This window comes from Aethalodelphis obliquidens, unplaced genomic scaffold (genome assembly GCF_003676395.1).
Source record: "Aethalodelphis obliquidens isolate GAN/ISIS:26980383/991018 unplaced genomic scaffold, ASM367639v1 scaffold23, whole genome shotgun sequence".
NCBI lineage: Eukaryota > Metazoa > Chordata > Mammalia > Artiodactyla > Delphinidae > Aethalodelphis > Aethalodelphis obliquidens.
Genome location: NW_020837967.1, coordinates 8,602,900 through 8,625,312, shown reverse-complemented (window position 1 = coordinate 8,625,312; position 22,413 = coordinate 8,602,900). Strand labels below are relative to the sequence as shown.

The following is a 22,413-nucleotide window of genomic DNA, read 5'->3' as shown; positions in this document are numbered from 1 at the left end:
GTTAAAAGTATCGAACAGGGCATTTGGTCTCTGATGGGCTTTAAAGCTCCCTTCATGTTCATAAACCATGGATACTGAGGGCTTCGTTGGGGGTGGGCACATGAGGCAGGCAGTGTTGTTATCCTTAAGGAATTATCTTTTTTGGTTGCTGAAAATGACACTTAGATTGTCAGCATAACACCAAGCAAGTGGAGACTTGTTTGGATGATTTTATTATTTTTTTTCTAACATGCTTTGAGCTAGAATTATCCAGATTGATGTCTACTAATCATATTGCCCACATAATTGCCAAAAATCGACTTACTATTCAATTAGATGTCATCCGAGTGTAATTTAAATTCTTTAAATTCTTTGCTCTTTAACAGTATATTTCAGAAGTAGATCTTAGTTCTGAAGTTTTCCAAAGAGCTCAAAATTTATGTAGCTGTGAAAAAACCAGGCATGAGACTGCACAGGCACCCTACCTGAAGCTTATACATTGGTAGTATTTTCAAAAGCATCGGATAACTTTCACTTATTTTTATCTTCACCTCCTGAAATTCAAGATTCGGAGATTCTAAATGAACATTGGCTGCATTTTCCATGGTCCCCAAATCGACTGTATCCCAAGAATAGAAAAAATGGGTGCAGTGGACTTTTGTCTTGATCCTGGTGCCTCAAACCAGGATGCCGCCTTCAGCAAGGGCTTTCATTGGTGTGATGAGCGCATACTTCTTGTTTCTCAGTGATTTTACGGACTCTGCAGCACACGCTTTGATGCTCGATTGCGAGAGTGTACTGTTCTGACGGAGGCTGGGGGCCAGGAGTGGTGGTGGTGACTTTTCTTTGTGGAAGAACATGGAATTTCTTTGTAGGAAGGAAGTGGGTTTGTACTGTTCTTGCTGGTAGTGTTAACATTTCTCACCAAGACACTTTTCCTCTATAGGCTGGTCTCAAGGTGAAGGGGATGATGTTCCCTGGAAGAATTTTGAGCCCTATTTAATTGTCCTTGTCTTGTTGCCATTGTTTTTTAGCATCCTCCAGGACAAATAGGAAGGAAATACAGCTCCTGCTCGACTATTTTCCTAGATGATAGCACAGTCAGTCAACCAAACCTCAAGTATACAATTAAATGGTGGGTATACACATTTTTCCTTAACTGAATGTCTTTTCTTTTCCTTAACTGAATGTCTTTTCTTTTCCTTAACCTGATGGCTAACTGGTTGGTTGTGGGGTCTGGGAGTGGTAAGATTGGGCAGGGGGAGGCCATATTCAAGAAGTCTTTTTAAAAAGTGATTTTGGGAGTTAAAATGTGGGGTGTTCAAAATATTTGTCTATATTACCATTTACATAAAAAGGCCAAATTTTTCAGTGATTTTAAATGTAGGTTAGAGCGTATTTTTGAGTTTTGTGCATACTTTCTACCTTCCCACCTCCTATTGAAGCCATCCTGGCGTAAGTCTGCTAGTATTTTACCTTCAAGATGTAATGGGTCCCACTTTGACGTGGGGTTGCAGTAGAAAGCAGGCTTGGCACCGTGGAAGTGTATTTGCCTGGAGCGTGGAGAGTGGGGTTCTGACCTTGGCTGTCTCCCCAGCAGGGAGGGTGGGCTGAGCCCCCTCGCTCTGGTCTCTTACTGTAAAATGGGGCTTAAGGGAGGAAAGGGGGGGCGGTCTTCGGATAAAATCTTTTCCCTTTGTGGTTTCAGTTCTCTTATTTTCAAGGGGGAGGTGGGAGGGATGGAATGCTGGTTTTTCCTGAAATGTTCCCACTAGCATTGTGGTAGGAAGCCTTGATAAAGGTGCTGGGGTCTGTGGCCTATGGCTCAGCTATGAAAAACCTGGGATATTTTGCCTCTGCACTCATTTAAGAAGAGTCCACATTTAACAGCAGTCCACATTAGCGTGTGCGGTGAGTGTTTGTGTTTGTAAATAAGAAGCCTTCTTGTGTTCCAGTGGGTCAGGCATCCAGGCCTCAGAGCCCTGTTCTGCGTGTGCCCACACGTGGCAGTCAGGCCTGCCAAGCAGTGGGGACGGTGCCCCCTCCAGGCGGAAGGTGGGAGGTGGGCCCGCCTAGAGCGAGGCCGCCTTCTCCCCTATGGGTTGCTTGTTTCTAAGATCTAAACGGGAACGTAGCTTCTTCCCTCCTTCCGTTGGTGGTTGAGGGACCAGCGGGCATCACCCCACAGTGGGCGCTCACGGCTGGGAGCCCGCATGTGCCCCCGCTCCACCGCCCTGCCCTTGGCCGAGCTGCCCTACCCTGGGGCTGGGCTCTGTGCCGGGGTCTGGGAGGTGCTGGGGCAGGAAGCAGGAGCCTGGAGACCTGGCACCTGGCACCCGCTCGAGCCCTAGAGCCCCGCCTCCCTGGGGCCTGGGACCCTCCCTCCAGGACTGGCGGGAGTTGTGGGTTTCCAGGGGCTCGGACTCTGTTGCTCAGTGCTTCACCTAGGGATGACTTCACACTGCCACTGGTTGTGATGCAGACACTCCGGGGCCCAGTGGGAGATCTGGGTGACAGTTTGATATTTCAGTGTGGAGTCTGGGAGGTAGAAGCTCCGCAGTCACAAGTGCGGTCTGTGAATCAGTGGTTCCAGCTCGCCACACCCGCAAGGCCCCCGAGGGCTTAGAGCCCCACTGAGGTGTGATGTCTGGCCCCGCAGATCCAGGATCTGGAATGTCAACCCCTCCGGGAGATTCTCATAGGTGGCCAAGGCCGAGAACCCCTGGTGTCAGTGAACAACTGCCTTCGAGTTCCCTTGAAAGCTTAACCTGTGGTTAATACCGGGAGGAAAAGCAGCTGGACAGCTGGGCCAGTGATGATGGCTGAGTGCCGAGAGGAGGCATCCAGGGTGGATGCTGTGGCTGCCCTGGTCCAGAGGACGCTTCTCCACACCTCCCGGATTTGAGATGCCTTCAGCCAGTCGCTTATTTGTTTTAAAATGTGCCGTTTTAAAAAATGTACATTTTGGACCTGGGAGCTGGGTAGGGTGGGCCCTAATTGTAGCAATACCATCAGAATCTTTCCCTGTAAATTCCCGTATGTCACACGTGACCTGGTTCTGGTCATTTTGAGATGTTAGCTGGCCTGGGTAACTTCAGCCAGGGCCTTTGACAGCACGAGGGCAACGAATGTCATGAAGGGCAGGGAGATTGGAAGTCTGAAGGCCCTCCTATTCTAAAATTCTGCCTAACCGTATCCCTACACTTGCCAAGGCCCTTGTGACCTCCTGTCCCAAGATGTTAAAATTGATACAAACTCATTAATCAGTAGTTCAGCTTCCTGTGGGCAGAGTGAGCGTTTGTGGGCTGAACTCGCCTCCTGATAAACCATGTAGGACCTTGGAGAAAATGCTCTGGGTTCTAACAATAACTTTCTAAGCTAATTTTAGAAGAAAACCCTTCTGGGGAGTTCCTTGGTGGCCTAGCGGTTAGGATTCCAGGCTTTCACCGCCGTGGCCCAGGTTCAATCCCTGGTTGTGGAACAGATCCTGCAAACCACGTGATGCGGCTGGGGTGGGGGTGGGGGGGAAAGGTTACAAAAGAACCAAATGGAAATCCAGGAGTTGAAAAGTACTCTGAAATAAAATTCATATTAAAAAAAAAGAACAAGAAAAGAAAAGAAAACCCTTCTGTAAATCGGGGATTGCCAAAATGAACAAACATTTACGAATTCTGGTTCAGGAATGGGTGGAGGGTTGAGAGTGGCTCTAACTGTCAAAGAGAAGCAGCAGCAGTGTGACACATTTGGGCACAATTCTGTGCTCATTTTTTCACAGGCATAGTATCTTCTCTGAGAACTTGATTTACGCATCTTTCTCCTGAAGGTCAGTAGCTGTGGTATGAATTTAGAGTTTGCCACCCACCCCCGTGCCCCTGTAACCGACCCAGGCCCCGAATCCTGTGTGAGCACGGGGATGGTGCTCAGAGGACGGGGGGAGGGTGGTGAGGGCCGCTTGCAGCTGCCCACACCATCCGCGGCCCCGGGCCTGAGGGTCGAGAGCAGCTTCGTACACCCGCCAGAACCCGGCACCTCTGACTTAGCTCTAGGTGGGAAGTACAGCGAGGGTAGTACCCGCGGTCAGAAACATGTTTTGTTTTCCTGATCAAGAAAATAGCATTTCTTCATTCCCAGCTCCCCTTCCCTCCTGGCTCTGCAGCAAGGGCAGTTGAGCTAACCCTCTGGTCAGCCTGTCCTGGGTGACCTCACCATTTTCTGAGGACATGGCAGACTAAGCAGGCCTCCAAAGCTGGGCATTTGGAGTAAAGCCTGAAGCCTGGAATTGATTCTGTTTTCAGCTGACTGTCCTTTGCCCCCGGCAGTCACTTCTTTCACAATGACCGACTGAACTGGCCTGTGGAGCTGGGCCCAACACGTGCATCCTCAGCTTGGTTTTCTCACTTTCCGGGGTATGATCTTGAGTGGACATTGGCCTACAGACTGGCACTGTGTTTTATGGAGGCCTGAGTCATGATAACGTCCAAGCTTGCTTTCAGCTCTGGAGATCTGGGAGACAGTAACCTTGGGGCCCCGAAGACCTTCAGTCCATCTACAGAAGCCGGAAGACCTCTTGAGGTGGAATTATTCATAGGGCAACAACAATAATAATAATAACTTTGCTTTAGAACTTTATATTTGAGATCATGCTTTTATACATTTCATTTGATTGTAATAACCACTCTGTGATGTGGGTTGAATTGTAATTTTTTAGTTGAGGAATTGAAGGCTCTGAGAGGTGGATAAACTCTAATTGATGAAGGAGCCAGTTTTTAAACCCAGCTGGTCTGACTTCAGTGCAGTGGTGATTTTCCTGTGATGTGCTCCCTCACAGGGGAAGCAGGGACCATATTTTTCTCAATCAATCAAAGCAATTAAAGTAATCACTATACCAAACCCAATCATATGAAACATTCAATTTAATCATCATAGCAGGACTGTTAAATGAATAAAACAGTACTTTCTTCCTTTTTTCTAGAGGCAGCATTATAGAATGAAAGGGCATAAAACCATGATACAAGTCGGAAATCCCGACGTCTAGTGTCTCTACCTGAATTTTCTTATTTATAAAATAGAATCAGTAACATTTATTATTTCCCATTGCAGGGCTTTTAAGGTACGTGAAGGCACTTTGAAAACTGTACCATTATTTTTTAAACTTCTGAAGTCCCTTCACCCCACTTTCCTTCATCAGCTTAGATGCTTTTCAAGATGTTAGGAGGAAGAGAATATATTACATTTGCTCAGGGATACTTTTAACACTTAGCTGAAATCATTTGAATTAATAGATCTGGAAAGAGAGATTTAGAAGGAGATGCTTTCTTTTGATAGAGTGAGATGAGCTATAGTCATGTTGAGTCGTGGGTGAACATCTGAGCTACTCAGAGTCCAGCGTGCATGCCCAGGTCTCTGAGTGAGTGCCGCCGCCGAGTGAGCTGAGGTGTTTGGGACCCAGCCCTCTACCTCCATGTTGGTGCCCTGGATGGCAATTTCTGTGCTCTGAGAACACAATCTGATGCAGCCAGTTAGCTATGTTCTTAGAAGCTTAAAAAATAAATTTTTGGCCTCCTCAGTACATTTTAAAGTAAAACAAAAATTGTGGAAGGATCTAGACAGGTTGCAAAAGAGGAAATAATAAAAAAAAATTGGGCAGTCAACACGAATAACCCTGCCAACTTGACAGGTGATCAAAGAAACTCAAATTGAAAACGGTTACACTTTTAACCTGTCCAGTTGGAGAACATTTTTTCAAAACATTCAAGGTGAGTGTTGGTGAAGGGGAGGTGAGACAGACACTGGTGGGGAAGTACACTGGTACAGCTTTTCTGCAAAGATACTGGGATGTATATGTGGGGAGCCTTACAGTTATTAATGACCTTAGAGCAAGTAATTCCAAGTACAGGATATTTTCTTATGGAAATAATATAGTCATAGGTCACACAAATATTTATCTGTGGGTATATTCATTATGGTGTTAATCATAATTGCAAAAATATTAAAAATAACTTAAATGTTCAATAGTAGGGGGATGGTTAATAAATTATTCAATATTGTAATGGAATATAGTCAGCCATTTAAAGTCACGTTTTTGAATAACACTTTAATGGTAAGAAAAATGTTAATGAGGATAAAAGTGGGATGCAAACCTGTTTGCTTTAGGTAGATACGAATAAATACCTCTGTATCTTAAGCTGATAGTAATAATCTGGGCAGAGGAATTATTTTTCTGTATACTTTTTTTATTTTCCAAAAATTTCTTCAATCTGAATGTAACACATTTTATAATCAGAAAAACATTATTTGAAGAAAATTCAGGGGATAGGAATGTCTTCATTAAATCCAGATCTTTTAAAATGTAAAATAAAATTTTAAGGTATTACAAATAAGAGTTACACTACCATTTCAGCAAATGAATGAATAAATTAGGCAGATTTCCAAGAGGTTATTGATTTAAAAGAAAAAATGGCAAACCACTGTGGGTAATATTCACATTTTGATGGTAGTTATAAAGAAACCACTAATTTTCTAAAACAGCAGGTGCTGAGTTGGAGACTTCTAGAGGTGTTTAATTTCACCACCTATTTTTTACATAGTGCCTATATTTTAAAGTGAAGAAAGCTTAAGGTTTCAGCTAGAAAGAGAAATTTGTTTCTGAATATCACTTGAAGTTTTGGTGTTTCTGGAAAAGATTTAATAATTGCTCAAAATAAGTACCTGATTGATTTACTTTGAAGAATGCATTTTCTTAATCAGCATTGTGAATTAAGTGGGGCTGTTCAGATGGGTCATTTTTTACTTAAATTTTAAATATTTATGGTCAGACTGATGCCAGATAATATATAACATCTTGAATGTGCTTATGAAACACTGAACTTCTGCATTTTATTTTACAGTGTAGCTCTCGCAATATATTACCACATCAAAAACAGGTAGGTGGATTTTGATTAATTTTGTGCTAAAAACATCACACATCATCTACTGTGATGTTTTTCCTATTACGTTCTAGTTCCTCAGCCTTTGAGTTTTATATTCTTATTTCATTTTCATAGAATCTCTAAAGGTAGTACAATTTACCCACACTTCCTAGGTAAATGCTGAACTGCTTCTGAGTCAGAGGACACCAAATGAAGCCAGCAAAACAAAGTTTCTTGACAATGTTCAGCCTCCTCTTGACTTTATTTTCTGTATAATTTGCTTAAACATTCTGTCTGTTATAAAATATTTTAACAATTTTCTGTGTGCAGCTTTAACATGAAAAAATGTTTAGTTTATAGTTTCAATTCAGTAGAAAAAGTTTTGTTGAAAATTTAGTCATAAACTATTTTAATGTAGTAGAAATTCTCTCTGATAGATGTCTGGAGATAGTTCAGTTAATTTTAAAAGTCAGTTAAAACAGGGACTCACAGAAGAATCATTTAAACATTTACCTTAAGCATTTTAATTCAACATAAAACATGTAAAAGTACACTCATCTGCCAGTTTTATGCAGCACTGAGGCTTCTGCTTTGAGCGTGGGGCATTGATTACTGAAGTGCTGTCCTTTTATAAGCCACACCTGTTTTGTGTGTGTTTTTTGGTTTGTTTTTGTAATCAATAGCGAGAAAACTTGTGACATTTGCTAAACAATGACTGTAGAATCTTTTAGGCTTTGACCACACCTGATCTACAGCAAACTTGTTTTTAGTGATTTCCTTTTATTGGGTCTTTATGAAGCATCCTTCTTCGTTTTCATGAGAACAAAGCCACTCTCACTGCAGTCCTCTTCCACTGATGGGTGTGACATTTACATGTGTTATATGAGTGTAGTAACAGTTCCGGGAACCAGCAAGGTCACCTTTTGGCTAGCGTGGGTCTCTGTGGTGGGAGCCACAGCCCTGGAGTCTATTTTAGGAAGGGGATAAGGGAGAGTTGTGACAAGCAGTGACGTGGAGGGTAGATGACAGAGCTTGTGATGGACAGGTTATGGGAAAACACAGCCATTGGAAGCAAATACCTGGAAAGGTATTCTCTGTAATGACCTTTCTCTGTAGTGTAACTGTGATTCATGGTTCATTATGGTGCTTGAGAAGTTTGGATTTACGAACTTACAAAATGTAGGGTACTGGAACTTCGAACCTTGACCAGAATAACTTAGTGACAGTGTAGATTCGTCTTGCTGCTTATTTCTATGATAGTAGTTCACACTTTTTAAACACTTAGGTCTTAACTAGCAATGTAATACCATTGGTGAAACTCAGATGTGTTCTCAAAACAGTTTTGCATTAGCGTCTCCGATTTCTCAGTTCTTAGACTCTATGGGCCTCAAAGCTAATCTGTAGCCATAGCTATTAATAATAAGACCCAACTCCATTAAATGCTTACTCTGACCGCCCTGGTCAGCTCTTTGCGTGCCTTATCTCATTTAATTTTTTATAACAGCTCCATGAGGTGATTCTGACATTATCTCCATTTTACAGATAAAGAAACTGAGGCATAGAGAGATTTTTTTTAAATAATTTGCCTGAGATTACACAACTAGTAAAGTGGGGAATTGGGAATTGAACCCAAGCAATATACCACTGAGACTTTAAATGATATGCTCTGCTGGGTTAATGGTGATACATTGGGCCGAGAGGAAGTGGAGAGAGTCCAACAGAAAAGTCAGCCTGTGGAAACAAGCATGATTAATTTACAGATTGTAGCCTGAAAGTGTCTTGAGAAGAGGTGTCTGCAGACTTCCTCTTTGATAAGTCATACTGACCCAGCCTCAGGGGCTGGTGATAGATCAAACAAGCTTTGATAGAGACTGTGCTGAGATTCATAGCTTTTAATGGAAGTGAAAGCAAAATCCACTTCTCAGAGGAGTCATTTTAGCTTAAATTCTGAATCCTTATTTATATTTCTGAACCTACATTTTGATTTTTAAAATTACTTGTGAAAGTTTCTCGAGAGTGCTGAATGGTGTTTCAGGGGCTCTCACTCCTCAGGAGAACTGAACAGGGCTGAAGAGCCTGAGGAGTTGGGGGCGTCCCTCACCTTCCTCCTTGAGTACCTGGCAGAGGTGGTTGGCAGTCGAGAGGGATCGCGATTCCTCAGCGCCAGGTGCACTTTATGTTTTCACCCCACTCTCCAGTCCTGACTGCTTGAGCCGTGCTTTTATTCGGGTTCATCTAAATCTTTGCTGTCTGTCCTGCAGGCTAGTGAAAAGCAGCACAGGTATGAATGCCCAGAGCTTTAAAAACAGTTCCCACTGTGCAAAGACAGGGATGAAAATTGAGCTGGTCTGCCAAGCTCTTTCTTTCGCTTTTATTTTGATGCAGACAGTAAGTTCATAGAACAGAAACTGTAGTGTTTGCCACGGGGCGTGCGTGTCAGGGACAGATCTGCAGCCTTCTGATACTTGCGAGCCTAGTTGACGTTGGAAAATTGTGTGCTGTTAACCAAAGCAGTGGTTTCCAAATTTGGTTTTTAAAGAAATAATTTTAGACAAAACTCAAATGACATAAAACAGATGGAGGTAGAGCCATCACTAGTGGAGTGTGGACGACCCCCCCAGAGCCCAGCGGCCCCGCTGAGCTCACAGTGAACGCTGCCACTTTAAATGGGTCTGTGCAGTTACCGGCTTGGTAACAACCAGTTACACTTTTCTACGTGTCCCCTCTTGTTTTTCAATATACAATCATGAAACTCCTCATTAGCGAAGTGGTTAAGTTGCATGCTGTGAAACTTTCAAACTAATCTCCAGGACACACTATGAGTGTTCATTGTTACCCTCAGACTTCTTTCTTGTCGACCACAACCTAAGGATGGTTTAAACAGATCTGTCAGCCTTTGCTCAGAAACAAGAGGTTAAAGAAATTTAGATTTGGTTCATTTGAAAACTCAGGAAATGAAAATCTAGATTTTCACTTAAGTTAATTAAACTAAATGTGATTCATAACCTTTATTTCTTGGACTATTCAAAAATGATTAAGTGTTGTCCCCAAGAAAAACAAATTATAATTCATGAATAATCAGTAGCATCTCTTAACAGCACTGCTTCTGTTTCTTGAAATAACAGCTGAATCAAAATACATTTTTGTTTCCTTTTGACTGGCACTCATTCTTGCAGAAGGTAAACTCCGTTTTCTGTTATTTCTCCCCCCGGCCCGCCCCCCCAACCAGGGACCCAGATGGAAGGATGCTCTTGGATATTTTCGATGAGAACCTTCACCCTCTTTCGGTAACCCTCCCCCGGGGTCTCAGGGTGTTGTCCAGTCGTGTCTCTGTTATTCTTGTTGGGCGGCCAGTCATTGAGAATCTCTCCTTTCCCAGAAATGCGAAGTGCCACCAGATTATGACAAACACAACCCAGAGCAGAAGCAGATTTACCGGTTTGTTCGGACACTGTTCAGTGCTGCTCAGCTGACTGCGGAATGTGCCATTGTCACCCTGGTGAGTGCCCACAGGGTGACGCGGTCGTGGAGTGGGGCGCAGGCAGGAATGTCCGTCACGGACCTGGGAAGCACAGCACCACTTCAGGGTTGTCTTTTATCTGGGAGGGTAGCGACGGGATCTCCTAAAAGAGGGTGCGTGTGTGGTCTGCTCCACAGTGCCCACCTAAAGCCCATTGTCAGATCGCACTCAGAATCAGGAAAGCTGAAATGCTGCGTGCAGGTAAGTGAAGCACGGGGCCCGAGGGCCTGAGAAGGACCAGCGCCTCCTCATTAACGTCCAGGTTTGTGGTGTTGGTTCCCTGCAGAGGTTTAATACCATTGATCAGATGTGATAAGTTCATATATCGGAAGGACTGCTGTAGTTGCTGCCTTCTCTTCTGTGATTTTCATGTAAATATGTGTCTGTAAGATACTCAGAGACAGCATGGACATAAATCTGCACTTTAAGACTTGAGATAAAAATCTGTAACCTTACTTAGACTCTGAAAACCTTAGGGACGGACTCTTTAGGTCAGATCTCATTTGGGAAATAGATTTGGCTGTGTAGCCCATTGTCACTGACCTTTCGTCACTGACACTGTGTGCAACTCAGATAAGAAGTAAGCTCTGCCAGTGCACGGGCTGCCCCGAGGGACCAGAAAGTCATCCCTGCAGTTCCTGAGAAGAGATTGGTGTGTGACAGAAAGTGTACAGGACCCTTTGTGTCTCTGCCACACTAAGAGCCCTGTACTCTCGGATGATTGGACAGTACCTGTTTGTTTGTTCATTTCTTCTCTCATGGAACTTGCCGCCTGGTAGGTTAACAGACATTCAACAAGTCTTCCTCTGGTGATCTGGAGTGATGATAGGTCCTTAGGTCATGATTGGGAAGCATATTTATTGCTCAGCTTTGTTCCTCCAAAGGATGTCACGTCCTTAACAAAACACACCTTGGGCAGCAGGATTGATATTTTAATGAAAGGAGATTGTGATGAAGGGGAGGGAAGGGTGAGAAAATCAGATGACACCGTGGATAAGATTAGTACTAAAATCCACACCATGATGAAAGATTCATTTTGAAGCTTCTGCAGATGGAATGTGGTGGGGTTTTTTTTACCTTCCATTCCTAAGAAAACGGTGACCTGACCGTGCCCTGTAGTGCCTTAGAGTTTGGATTTATTAGCATGAAGGAGAAGGTTAGCGTCCTGTGGAGGACACAGTTTCTGCAGAGACATGGAGAACATGTAAAGTGTGTTTCCCTGTCTCCGAGGGTGGCTGGGAGGGGTGGCTAGTTTGTCTTGGGAGTACTACGAGAGTGATGTGTATTTGTCAGTCATTGGAACTGCTGAAATCTTCTCTTGTCCTGTGACATCAGCTGGTGGCTTAGCAGGGGATTAGCATACATATATGGCGGTCTTGCTGGCTACAGCCTAAAGGTGAGCAGCTTCGGGGCCCGCACAGCAGGCCCAGCTCTGCAGACCGATTCTCTGGGGCCTGCTTGGTTGGCCGAGTCAGCCTGGGGCCTGTGGGCAGAGGGCGGACAGCTGCGAGCTCTGAGCGAGCCCCATGTATGATGATCCTGCCCTTCTCTCCAGTCTCTAGAGGTAGAAGCAGCCGTTCACAACAGGTCCGGTCTAGAGCTGGCAGAGCTGCATCTCTCTCGGCCTTTCTCCTGGGCCTTCTCTTGGCGGCATGCCCGGGGGGGAGGCGGGGGGGCCCACAGTTAGCTCTGCACTGCTGCACACAAGGAACCAGACTGCAGCCTGCCTGTGCAAGGAGCTTCCAGGACCTTCAGCCACTTGCTCCTGGCTGTATCAGGGAGCACCAGTCATGCCAGCCCAGCTGGGTCCCCCTCGAGTGGCCTGGCAGGTCCAGCCATTGCTGCATGGCCATGAGGGCTGCCATTCAGCCCCTGGACTGCAGCCCCAAAGTGCCTCTCAGAGGCTGGTGCTCTGATGTTGAGGCGACCTGTGGAATCTATCCATTCTGACCCTGAAGACTCCCTTTTTAGGTCACGTTAGTGGTTTCTAAGGAAGTCAAAAGCTGTTGTTCAGATGGTGTCCAGTGACGAATCCAAATATCTCATTCTTGTGCTCCTTCAAATACTAGCAAATAGGAAGCGCTGTTGAGGTCCCAGTTGGCTAAGCTCTGGGTACGAGAGTCTTAAGATGAATGGACCCAGTGCTGCTCTTTAAAATCCATGGAAAAGTTCCAGCATCGTCGGAAGTTTGGTCACATATCCTGGATTCCATGAGCTTGCATTTTCTTCCTCCCCCGTGCCTTTAACAGTTTTATTTTGTACAGTCAACCGAATGCTCTTTGTAGCTCAGTAAGTGCTCACTGGCCTGTATTTTCTAGAGACTCCCAAGGATGGTCCTTCTTATGAAAGTAAATCTGCAAATTTAATTGAGCAAGAGTGTCCTGTTAGCAACGGTCTAGGGAATGGTGTTGAGAAAGAATCAGTTGTCTGTTATTTTACTTGGCAGAGAATTAAAACACCCAAGTGGGAATTTACTAAAGAAATTGCAGCTGACCCTTGAGTATAGCTTTACTGGCAAGTTCTGCTAAATTACATGCTGTTAAGTGGCGCTTATTATGAATGCCTTATCTCCCAACATAACAACTGCCTTCCCTCAGTAATGGACTGTATTTTCATGTCTGATTCCTCTAGTTAGCCCTAGTGGAATATCAGACATGGTAGATGCCTGTTATTTTTTTCTAAATGTTATCTTAAATATTATCTAGTGTACCTGTTAATATCTATCTACTATGGTAAAGTAAGAAGAAAATTGAGTAGCCTTCTTTCTGTACTGAGTCAATGAGGAGCTGTTTCGTTGGGGAGCTTGGAGAGGTTTACATAGCTCGTCTGTATAAAGGAATAGAGTCTTAGGGATCTGGATGAAGACTGTTCATAACAATTGCTTTAAAAAATCTGGAGTTAGGCCCAGCTTCAGTTTTCTGCTTGTTTTTTTTTTTTTTAAGAAATATTTTATTTTATTTATTTTTTGGCCGCACCACATAGCTTGTGGGATCTTAGTTCCCCGACCAGGGATTGAACCCGCGCCCTCGGCAGTGAAAGTGTGGAGTCCTAACCACTGGACCACCAGGGAATTCCCTATCATACATCTTTTTGATTCTCTCCTTGGTAGAATGAGAAGAATTAGTCATCAACCTTTGTAAAAACTATGGAAGTAATCATTCCACAGTTCAGAAAAATGTTAAACATACCAATAAACAGATTTTTATGAAGGGGGACTTTAAAAGGCATTCGTACCTTGTGATCCAGCTTAAGCAGTGGGCTTTGTGGGTATTTCTGATGTTTGTCTTCAAACTAAATTATGGCAGTTTATAAATCCTATATTACATGGTTTCATTTTACAACTTCAGCTGGAATTATTTCATTTAAAAACAATCACTTCAGGGACTTCCCTGGTGGTCCAGTGGTTAAGACTTCATGCTCCCAATGCAGGGGGTCTGGGTTCGATCCCTGGTCAAGGAACTAGATCCCGCATGCTGCAACTCAGCCCGCATGCCTCAACTGAAGATCCATCACGCAGCAACGAAGCTCTGACGTACTGCAACTAAGACCCGGCGAAGCCAAATACATGCATACATACATACATACATACATACATAAATATTAAAAAAAAAAATACTTCACACCCATTAGGATGACAATAATTAAAAAAAAATACAGAAAACAGCAAGTTTTGGCAAGGATGTGGAAACACTGTAACCCTTGTGCATTACCGGTGGGGATGTAAATGGTTCAGCTGCCATGGAAGATAGTATGGTGCTTCTTCAAAAAATTAAACATAGATTATGATATGATCCAGCAGTTCCACTTCTGGGTGTATACCCGAAAGAATCAAAAGCAGAGACTCGAACAGATACTTGTACACCAGTGTTCACAGCAACATTATTCACAGTAGCCGAAAGAGGAAACCACTCAAATGTCTGTCAGTGGATGATAGATAAACAAAATGTGGTCCATACATAAAACGGATCGTTATTCAGCCTTGAAAAGGGAGGACATGTTGACACATGCTACAACGTGGAACGTTATGCTCAATGAAAGAAGCCAATCACAAAAGGACAAATACACTGCGATTCCACCTATGTAAGGTACCTAGAGTAGTCACAGTCACGTAGGCGGAAAGTACAAAGGTGGGTGCCAGGGGCCAGGGGAGGGGAAGTGGGGAGTTGTAATAGGTACAGAGTTTCAATTTGGGAAGATGAAAAAGTTCTGGAAATAGAGATAGATGGTGGCGATTTCACAACACTGTGACTGTTCTTAATGCCACAGAAATGATTAAGTGGTAAATCTTATGTGTATTTTACCATAATAATAAAAAAAATACGTTTATCAACACTGCCTGTAAATCTACAATTACCTCAAAATAAAGAGTTTAATTTAGAAACAACTACAGATAGAAAAAAATAGGTTTCTTCCTTTCACATCCTTTGTTCTCCTTCTTGGCACATTGGTGGTTTTGTTTTGTTTTTTTTAAACGGAACTTTTTTTTTTTTTTGGCTGTGTTGGGTCTTCGTTGCTGCATGCAGGCTTTCTCTAGTTGCGGCGAGCAGGGGCTACGCTTTGTTGTGGTGCGCGCGCTTCTCATTGTAGTGGCTTCTTGTTGCGGAGCACGGGCTCTAGGAGCACGGGCTTCAGTAGTTGTGGCTCGCGGATTCTAGAGCGCAGGCTCAGTAGTTGTGGCGCACGGGCTTAGTTGCTCCGCAGCAAGTGGGATCTTCCCGGACCAGGGGTTGAGCCCGTGTCCCCTGCATTGGCAGGCGGATTCTTAACCACTGCGCTACCAGGGAAGCCCAGTGGTTTGTTGAATGTGTGTTGATGTCATAGTTGGTAGAGTGAGAAATTAACCCGCAGCTCCTAGAACACTTTCCTGCCCCGGAGTCTTAAGGGCCGGCCTCATTCACACATCCAGTTACGGAGTGTGCCTCTCAGCCCATTTTGCCTCAGACTCATTGAGCCCCTTGGCTTTTTAAAATACGTGTGATCAGGCTGTCAGCGCCTGTTTAAAGCTGAGCTGGGGGAGTGCAGTGAACAGCTGGGAGTTGGTTCGCGTGTGTTGGCGGGTGTGGAGCAGTAACAAGGCAGGTCACCGGGCGCCGGCGTGCTCGTGTCTTCCAGGTGTACCTCGAAAGGCTTCTAACATATGCAGAGATTGACATCTGTCCGGCCAACTGGAAGCGGATTGTTCTGGGGGCCATCCTGCTGGCCTCCAAGGTATGGGACGACCAGGCCGTGTGGAACGTGGACTACTGCCAGATCCTGAAGGACATCACGGTGGAGGACATGTGAGTGTGGGCGGGGGTGTCTGCAGAGGAAACCCTCCCCTTTGTGGACCTGCTCAGTGTGGTTATGAGTGGATGTGATTGCACGTCTGTTGTGGGCTGGCCGAGCAAGGACACAGTTGCTAAAAGCCTTATTCTAGGCGAACCTTCCTTTACCTTCCTGCTCCCTGTCTGCATTGGGGCTCATCCCAGCTCTGTATCTACTGCAGACTGATGACTGGCAGCAGATGGGCTAAAATGTTACCTGTTTCTGTTCAGAGAGAAGACTTTCACTGCTTTTGTCACGTTTTGCAAGTTCAGTTGCTTAAAATGAGCGTTGTGTCCTCGAGGTCCCCCTGTGCTGTCCTGGTCGGGCTGCGTGTTCTCAGGGCACCATCCTGAGCTCACACTTAGCTGCGGCCCGGGGGCTGGGGTCCCGGGGGCTGGGGTCCCAGGGGCTGGGCGTACAAGAAGTGGGGTCAGAACCTCCCAGGAGCGATGAGCTGTTTTGGAAACAATCAGATGAATTTCTTACAGTTCCTTATGGTTTACAGGCATTTCTGACATGATTCTTGCTAATATTTTTCTCGTCTTGTTTGGCTTCCTTGAGGAAGCTCTGAGCTGGAGCAGGTTCCACTGTGTCCCGGTCCACATACAGGTCCCTGGACCCAGTGACCAGTGTGGGCTCCTCCCCACCCTACCCCCCCTCTTCCGGTTGCTGGTTCGCTGGGCACCCCATTTTTGTGCTGCCCTGGGAGCTCCTGTTTGTGTTTTCAGTCTTTTGCCAGAGGCTTTTCCTGCTGCATACCTGTATGACTCCTTCCTACATGTCATTCTTTATCATAAAAAGTAAGACAAATATGAAGTTTTTGACAGCAAGAAAAATAAAATGAGCATATTTTTAAAAAATTCTTGATTACATTTCAAGGTGAAAACAGTTACTAAGATAACTGTCATCCAGACCGTAAGTAGGTTGCTTCCACCTTTGAGCTGCTGTGAATAACACTGTCGTGAATATGAACACGGGTGTGCAGATACCTCCCAGAGGCCCTGCTCTCCGTTCGTTGGGATCTATGCCCAGAAATGGGATTGCTCCTTGTTGGCTGGTCTTTAAAGTGAGCCCATTTTTCTACAAAAGCCGACAGGCCATTAGGTGATGAAAACAACTCTCTTTACTCCATTTTAGAACCCCATTTGCAAGTTGCTAAATGGCATCAGTTCAGTTGGGTTTCTTTACAGCGTTGATCTAACGTAACAAATATTTCTTAAATTTTTTTTGTTTATTGACTTGAATTTATTTATTATAAAGTTTTACATCAGAACTATTTCCTTATAATTATCCCCTTCGGGGCAGTAAATCCATCAAGCCCGTTCTCTCTGCATCACTTAGTTTTTTGATGATTTATCACATAACAAGCTGTCAGATGTCCCTGGAGGATGTACTTCTGCCGTTTGGAAATTCAGATTTGGGGAATTATTTTTATTTTCTAAATCTTGCCTTAGTTGGAAAACACAGAAGCTCTAAAATCTTTATTTCCCCCAAACTTAAACATTCTGTTCAAGAAAACACTCAGTATTCAGGAAGGCTGTTTTTTCCCTAAGGAACCCTGGGAAACTGCCACCTTGTTCAAAACAAGATTCCTCTTGACTTTAATCCTAGTTATACCCTCAACAAGAGGCAGTGGTGTCTAGATACCATTTGGGGCAGGAATAGCTAGCTGACTAGTTCTCTTAACATTTATACTAAAAACTTGCTGGCATTGGAGAACGGGATCTGCAGTGGCACCTCTTAGCCACCGGGTGGCAGTCTGTCCACAGGCAGCTCCCAGGTTGCCCAGGAGAACACTTCTGCCTTAGCGTATTTTTGACACTTAAGATTTTACCTGGGTTCCAGTATTTCACAGGATGACCTCTTATTAAATCTCACTGAAAGGAGCCATAAATACAAGTCATGAAAAGTGTAAAGTTTAGCACAACACACACATTTGGGGCTTTACTCCTTTCTCGAAGCTGCATCGAAGCAGCCCCTCCGATTAAATGACCTGAATGCGACGTCTTGGTTCCTCCCCCTCTGAGGCGCTCAGGCCTTCGATAACGACTTGCTGAAGTTTCTCGCTTCTGATCTGCCTGGGAGCTTCCGTCGGGGAACCAGCCACCCTGCCGCCTCAGTGCTCCCGCCCCCGTTGTCATAGCAGCGCTAGACGGGCTCGGATGGCTAGATGGGGCCCCTGGCCGGGAGCAGACGAGCTGCCCTGCCCCGCCCCGCCCCGCCGGGAGCAGCCCGCCCCCACCTGGCTCCTCCCCGCCGGAGCTGGTCGCTTCCGGGGCTCAGTTCAGCTCTCACTTCCCGGAAGCCTTCCCTGGATTCCTCCGCCCAGGCTGAGCTTGGTGCGCTCCTTTCAGTAACAGGAATTATGGAGCACCAACCTCATGTCAGGTGCTGAGCTGGGGCCAGGCTGCACCATCAGCTGTCACGGTTTCTGGCTCCGAGGAGACAAGGAGGGGAGACTGTGATAAAGGACAGAAGTGATCCCGAGGTGCTGCCTGGAGAAGTGGCCCTGGAGCAGTGCTCCCAGACAGACCTGTCACTGAGGACGCTTCTCCCCCGGCAGTAACTACCGAGAAGTAGGCCTGATGACAGGGAAGTTTTCAGATGCATTCTGGCCGCCCTGGTTCGTCTTCATACAGCTGGTTGGCTCCCTTGTGGACCAGGGGCTGTCGCTGAGTAGTTCTGAGGGGGCGGACAGGACCAGCAGCGGCAGCTCGCAGGAGAGTTAGAGATGCACGTTCTCGGGCCCACCCAGACCTGCCGGATCAGATGGGTGGGCCCAGCAGGGGGTCCTCACATGCCCTGCAGGTGATGGGTGTGCGCTGGGGCTGGGGAACCGCTCCTCCTCCCGTGGTCCGGAGGAAGGCCGGTCAGCGCGTCCTCACCTCTCCTCCCGGGAAGGGCAGTCCTCTGGGTCTTGGGGAGGCCTGTCCTCCAGGCTGCTGTCCGCCCTCACTGGACTCCACTTGATAGCTCTCGACTGCATCTTCTGCCCTGTTTGAGCCACGCGGAAAGGTGAGGCCAGAGCCTGCCGTGTGTGTGTGCGCGCGCGCGTGCACAGATGTACTCAGTCTCAGTGTCAGGGTCGCCCTTAAGCACTTTCTGGTGATCATCCCAGTTAATCAGGACTCATCCTTCCGGTCACTGGACCAGGTGGACTTGGCTGTGTCCAGCAGCCTGCCCAGGCGGCCACAGGTGGGGACAATGGCTGAGCTGTGCGTTTGTGGCTTTCTCTGCAGGAACGAGCTGGAGCGACAGTTCCTCGAATTGCTCCAGTTCAACATCAACGTGCCCTCCAGTGTTTATGCCAAGTATTATTTTGATCTTCGTTCTCTGGCGGAAGCCAACAACCTGAGCTTCCCCTTGGAGCCCCTTAGCAGGGAGAGGGCCCATAAGCTGGAGGTAAGAGGTGTTGGTGCCCGGCGGGTGCACTGCTGCCGACTGAGCTGTGTGCTCGCGGCAGTTCCTGATACTGCGTGTCGTAAAATAAGGACGAGGTGCCCTGGATTTAATTTGTACAACCTCATATTTTTAATAACCTTATTAATGGCGGTTTTTACTTAATGTGCACTGATTGTTTTTTAAGTCAAAGAAGTTTTTTAAAAACCCGTTTTTTAAAAAATGTACCCACAAAAAGAGTGTTCCCAGCATGCACTTTTATAAGGAAAAAGTTACCAGATGACCCTACCGATTGGGAATCCGAAAAAGTTTGATTCTGCCTTTTTATTTTTCATTTTTTCAAAGTATTTTCTCCACAGCCCAGTTAGAGCCAGGGCCAGCCCCTGTGGTCTTGGCCTGGGTTCTGGGCCATCACTGATAAGCTGTGTGACTCGTGTCTTACACTTGTGTGTAGCTCAGCTTTGCACGTGCACCCAGCTCTTCCCATCCGACTTTGACGGCTGCAAGTGTGGGGACAAGGAGGCTCACGGGTTAGAGCCCTCCTTCAGAGGAGGTGCAGAGGCCCTCTGCACCTTCATCCCGAGTGTCCTCGGTGCCGAGGGCCGGCCAGGGCGAGGGCGCTGGCTCCCAGCTGACCTGATTACCTCCCCTCTGCCCCCAGGCCATCTCCCGCCTCTGCGAGGATAAGTACAAGGACCTGCGAAGACCCACGAGGAAGCGGTCAGCGAGTGCTGACAATCTGACTCTGCCCAGGTGGTCCCCGGCCATCATCTCCTAACCGTGGGCGTCCCCGCTGGAGGCCGTGCCATCCCTCAGTTTCTCCTTTAGTTCGAGAAAAGACAGTCTTGGGGTGGTTTGGTTTTGTTTCTCTCTTCCTTTTTTTAAAATTCATAGCTCCGCCAGGCTGCCTTGATGAGCGCCTCCGCGCCACGCGCACGCGCAGCAGGGCTCCGAGGACGCAAAGTCGGTACCGTGGGATCCAGTCCAGCCTTCCCCAGCCCCGGAACAGCGCTTCCTTCGTGGAGGAAAGACTCTAACCCTGGAGGAGGAAGGGAAGGGAAAGGAGGTCGGCTAGAGGCACGGAAAGCGGCTTGGCCACTTCCTAAGCCCCCCACCGTCGGTCAGTAGCCGGAACCGACAGGAAAGCCCGGCGTAGGTGACGAAGTTGGATGTGCATTCAAGTCACACGCCGCGTTCACCGCCCCACCTGGATCAGTATGTCCCGTAAGACTTCTTGCATTCCTTCTTGCTGCTTCTCGGGGGTTTGGGGGGGGGGGATTTTTGTTTGTTTTCTTCTGTTTTGGTTTTGGTCCCACAGAGCAGAGAATATAGTTTGTACCCACCATGGCACAGACATCCAAATAAATAGTACTGGCTGTTTCTCTCTGCACAACTCCTGCGAGCTGTCTTCTGAGCTTTCTTCCTCTCCAGGGGGAGCACTTGTCACGTTTCTGTGCACCTTTATTTTAGCCGGTTTTCTCCACAGTGGCAGAATCAACTTGACTGTAGTGCTGAACCAAACGTAGCCCTTTCCCCCGACTCCTCCCCCCGGGAACATTCTAGATCACATGGGTGCTTGTGCCTTCTGGTCCTGCGGTGGTTTCTCTCTGCCCTGACGCCCTGGTGGAGGCTGCTCCCCCGCGGCCCGCGTGGGAGCCCTTCCTCCCCCTGCCCACCCCCTCCTCTACTTCCACGTCCATTGTGCAAGCAATATTCCTCTCAATTTTTATATGTTTACTTTAAATCAAAGTTAGTCTATTTGTATAAAATTTTTTAAAAATCTAAAATTTAAAAAAACGGGGGTGGGGGTTGGTATTCCCGTGGAAGATCATTGAAGGGCAAAATGTTCCTATTATTTACTGAGGTATTTTTCACAGAATGATTGAATAAAAAACTCAACTTGCATTTTCATTGTGGGTGCTTAGTGAAGTTATACAAAATTAAACTGTGAAGGTTTATGCGTCATTAATTATGACCACCTCTTTTCGTTTCTGACTATCCCTCATTTCCTTACGGGCTGGATAAAAATCTGTTACAGCAAGTAAAATTAAAGGGTTAACGATAGAATACCACGTCAGTCTTAAGAATCTGGGTCAGTGAAGCATACAATGCTTTGGGGTTTGCACATTTTCTTGGGTCACAAATGACAGAGGTTTCTAAGTTTCTCCTTCATCAGGTCTTTGAGGCAAATGGCAGCAGAAATCTGTGTTTCACCTTCCTCCTGTGTGAGCTTGGAAAACTTTGGAATCTTAGGTTATTAGTCTGTGTCCTAAACTCATCCACCTGCTCCCCAGACATGCCTGCTCCAGATGAGACATGCTTTGCTTAATGGGAGGGACTCGGAAACACCCAGCATCCCAAGAACACCAAGCCAAGTACTAGTCAGGTTCTGTGAAATTTGTATCATGTGTAAATGGAACTGTTTGGGCCAGAAATACTGTCAGATTCTTTCTGGCTTAAACTTTCAAAAGCAAACAAGCAGAATATGAAAAGTTAATTATCTTTCCATTATAATTGTGTTGATACACTCTGTATGGGTTCCAGAATCAGCTTCTCTCGTCAAGTAAGAGTTGGATTTAGAATTTGAAATAGAGACCTAAACATATAGAAAATATCATTTTATATTCCCTAATCTATATAGCTTAAAAAGGGACATATTTTCTTAACTGAATACGAATACCTCTCAAATTAGTTCTTCCCATGTAAAGTATCGTATTTTACCCAACATCCATTTCAGGAAAGAGGTTCTGCTGCCTTTAAAGCAGACATCTTATTTTTATCCCTTTTATTTGAATGAGAGAGATTTGAAAATTGAATTATGTAAATATTTCAATGCATCTGCTATTATTTTATGGAGTTTATTAAACTACTTAAAAAATTGTATAGTCTATTTATTGTATGTATGTACATACAGTCTGGTAACTGAAAGTGGGTTCCGTAAAACCTGACTCAGTCTTGTTTAGACTATGAATATTGTTTTAGCCCTGTGCACTGGACTCTACCTCTGTATAGGAAAATTTTCCATATAAATGAGCATTGATCTGTATTAATTGGTTATGTTTCTTACACTAAGGATTTTTAAAACTCTGCTGTAAGTGTAGATTTCAGTTTTACTTTTGCAGTGTGAATCACTTGACACGAAGGTAGATACTTTAGGTTTGTTTTATTTTTCTACATGATGATGGAGACTTACATTTTGTTCTCTGGTTTGTTCTAAGTTTGCCAAAAAAACACCCGACAACAACCAGTACAGTACCTATTGCTAAATCATCGTGATGTAATTTGTTTGCAAGGTGATTCATG

At 45.5% G+C, this 22,413-nt stretch overlaps 1 protein-coding gene across 1 annotated transcript in view; it reads left to right on the top strand.

The window, feature by feature from the left end:
- The window catches only part of CCNY (cyclin Y), a 127,334-nt gene extending 105,352 nt beyond the window's left edge, over positions 1-21,982 (top strand). Inside the window, exons 4-10 of the mRNA XM_027121702.1 lie at positions 1,014-1,114; positions 6,867-6,902; positions 10,117-10,174; positions 10,267-10,386; positions 15,520-15,686; positions 18,951-19,113; positions 19,772-21,982. Coding sequence (XP_026977503.1) covers positions 1,014-1,114; positions 6,867-6,902; positions 10,117-10,174; positions 10,267-10,386; positions 15,520-15,686; positions 18,951-19,113; positions 19,772-19,888 — 762 coding nt within the window. The 3' untranslated portion in view covers positions 19,889-21,982. The remainder of the gene's footprint in view (positions 1-1,013; positions 1,115-6,866; positions 6,903-10,116; positions 10,175-10,266; positions 10,387-15,519; positions 15,687-18,950; positions 19,114-19,771) is intronic.
- Positions 21,983-22,413: the final 431 nt, after the last annotated feature.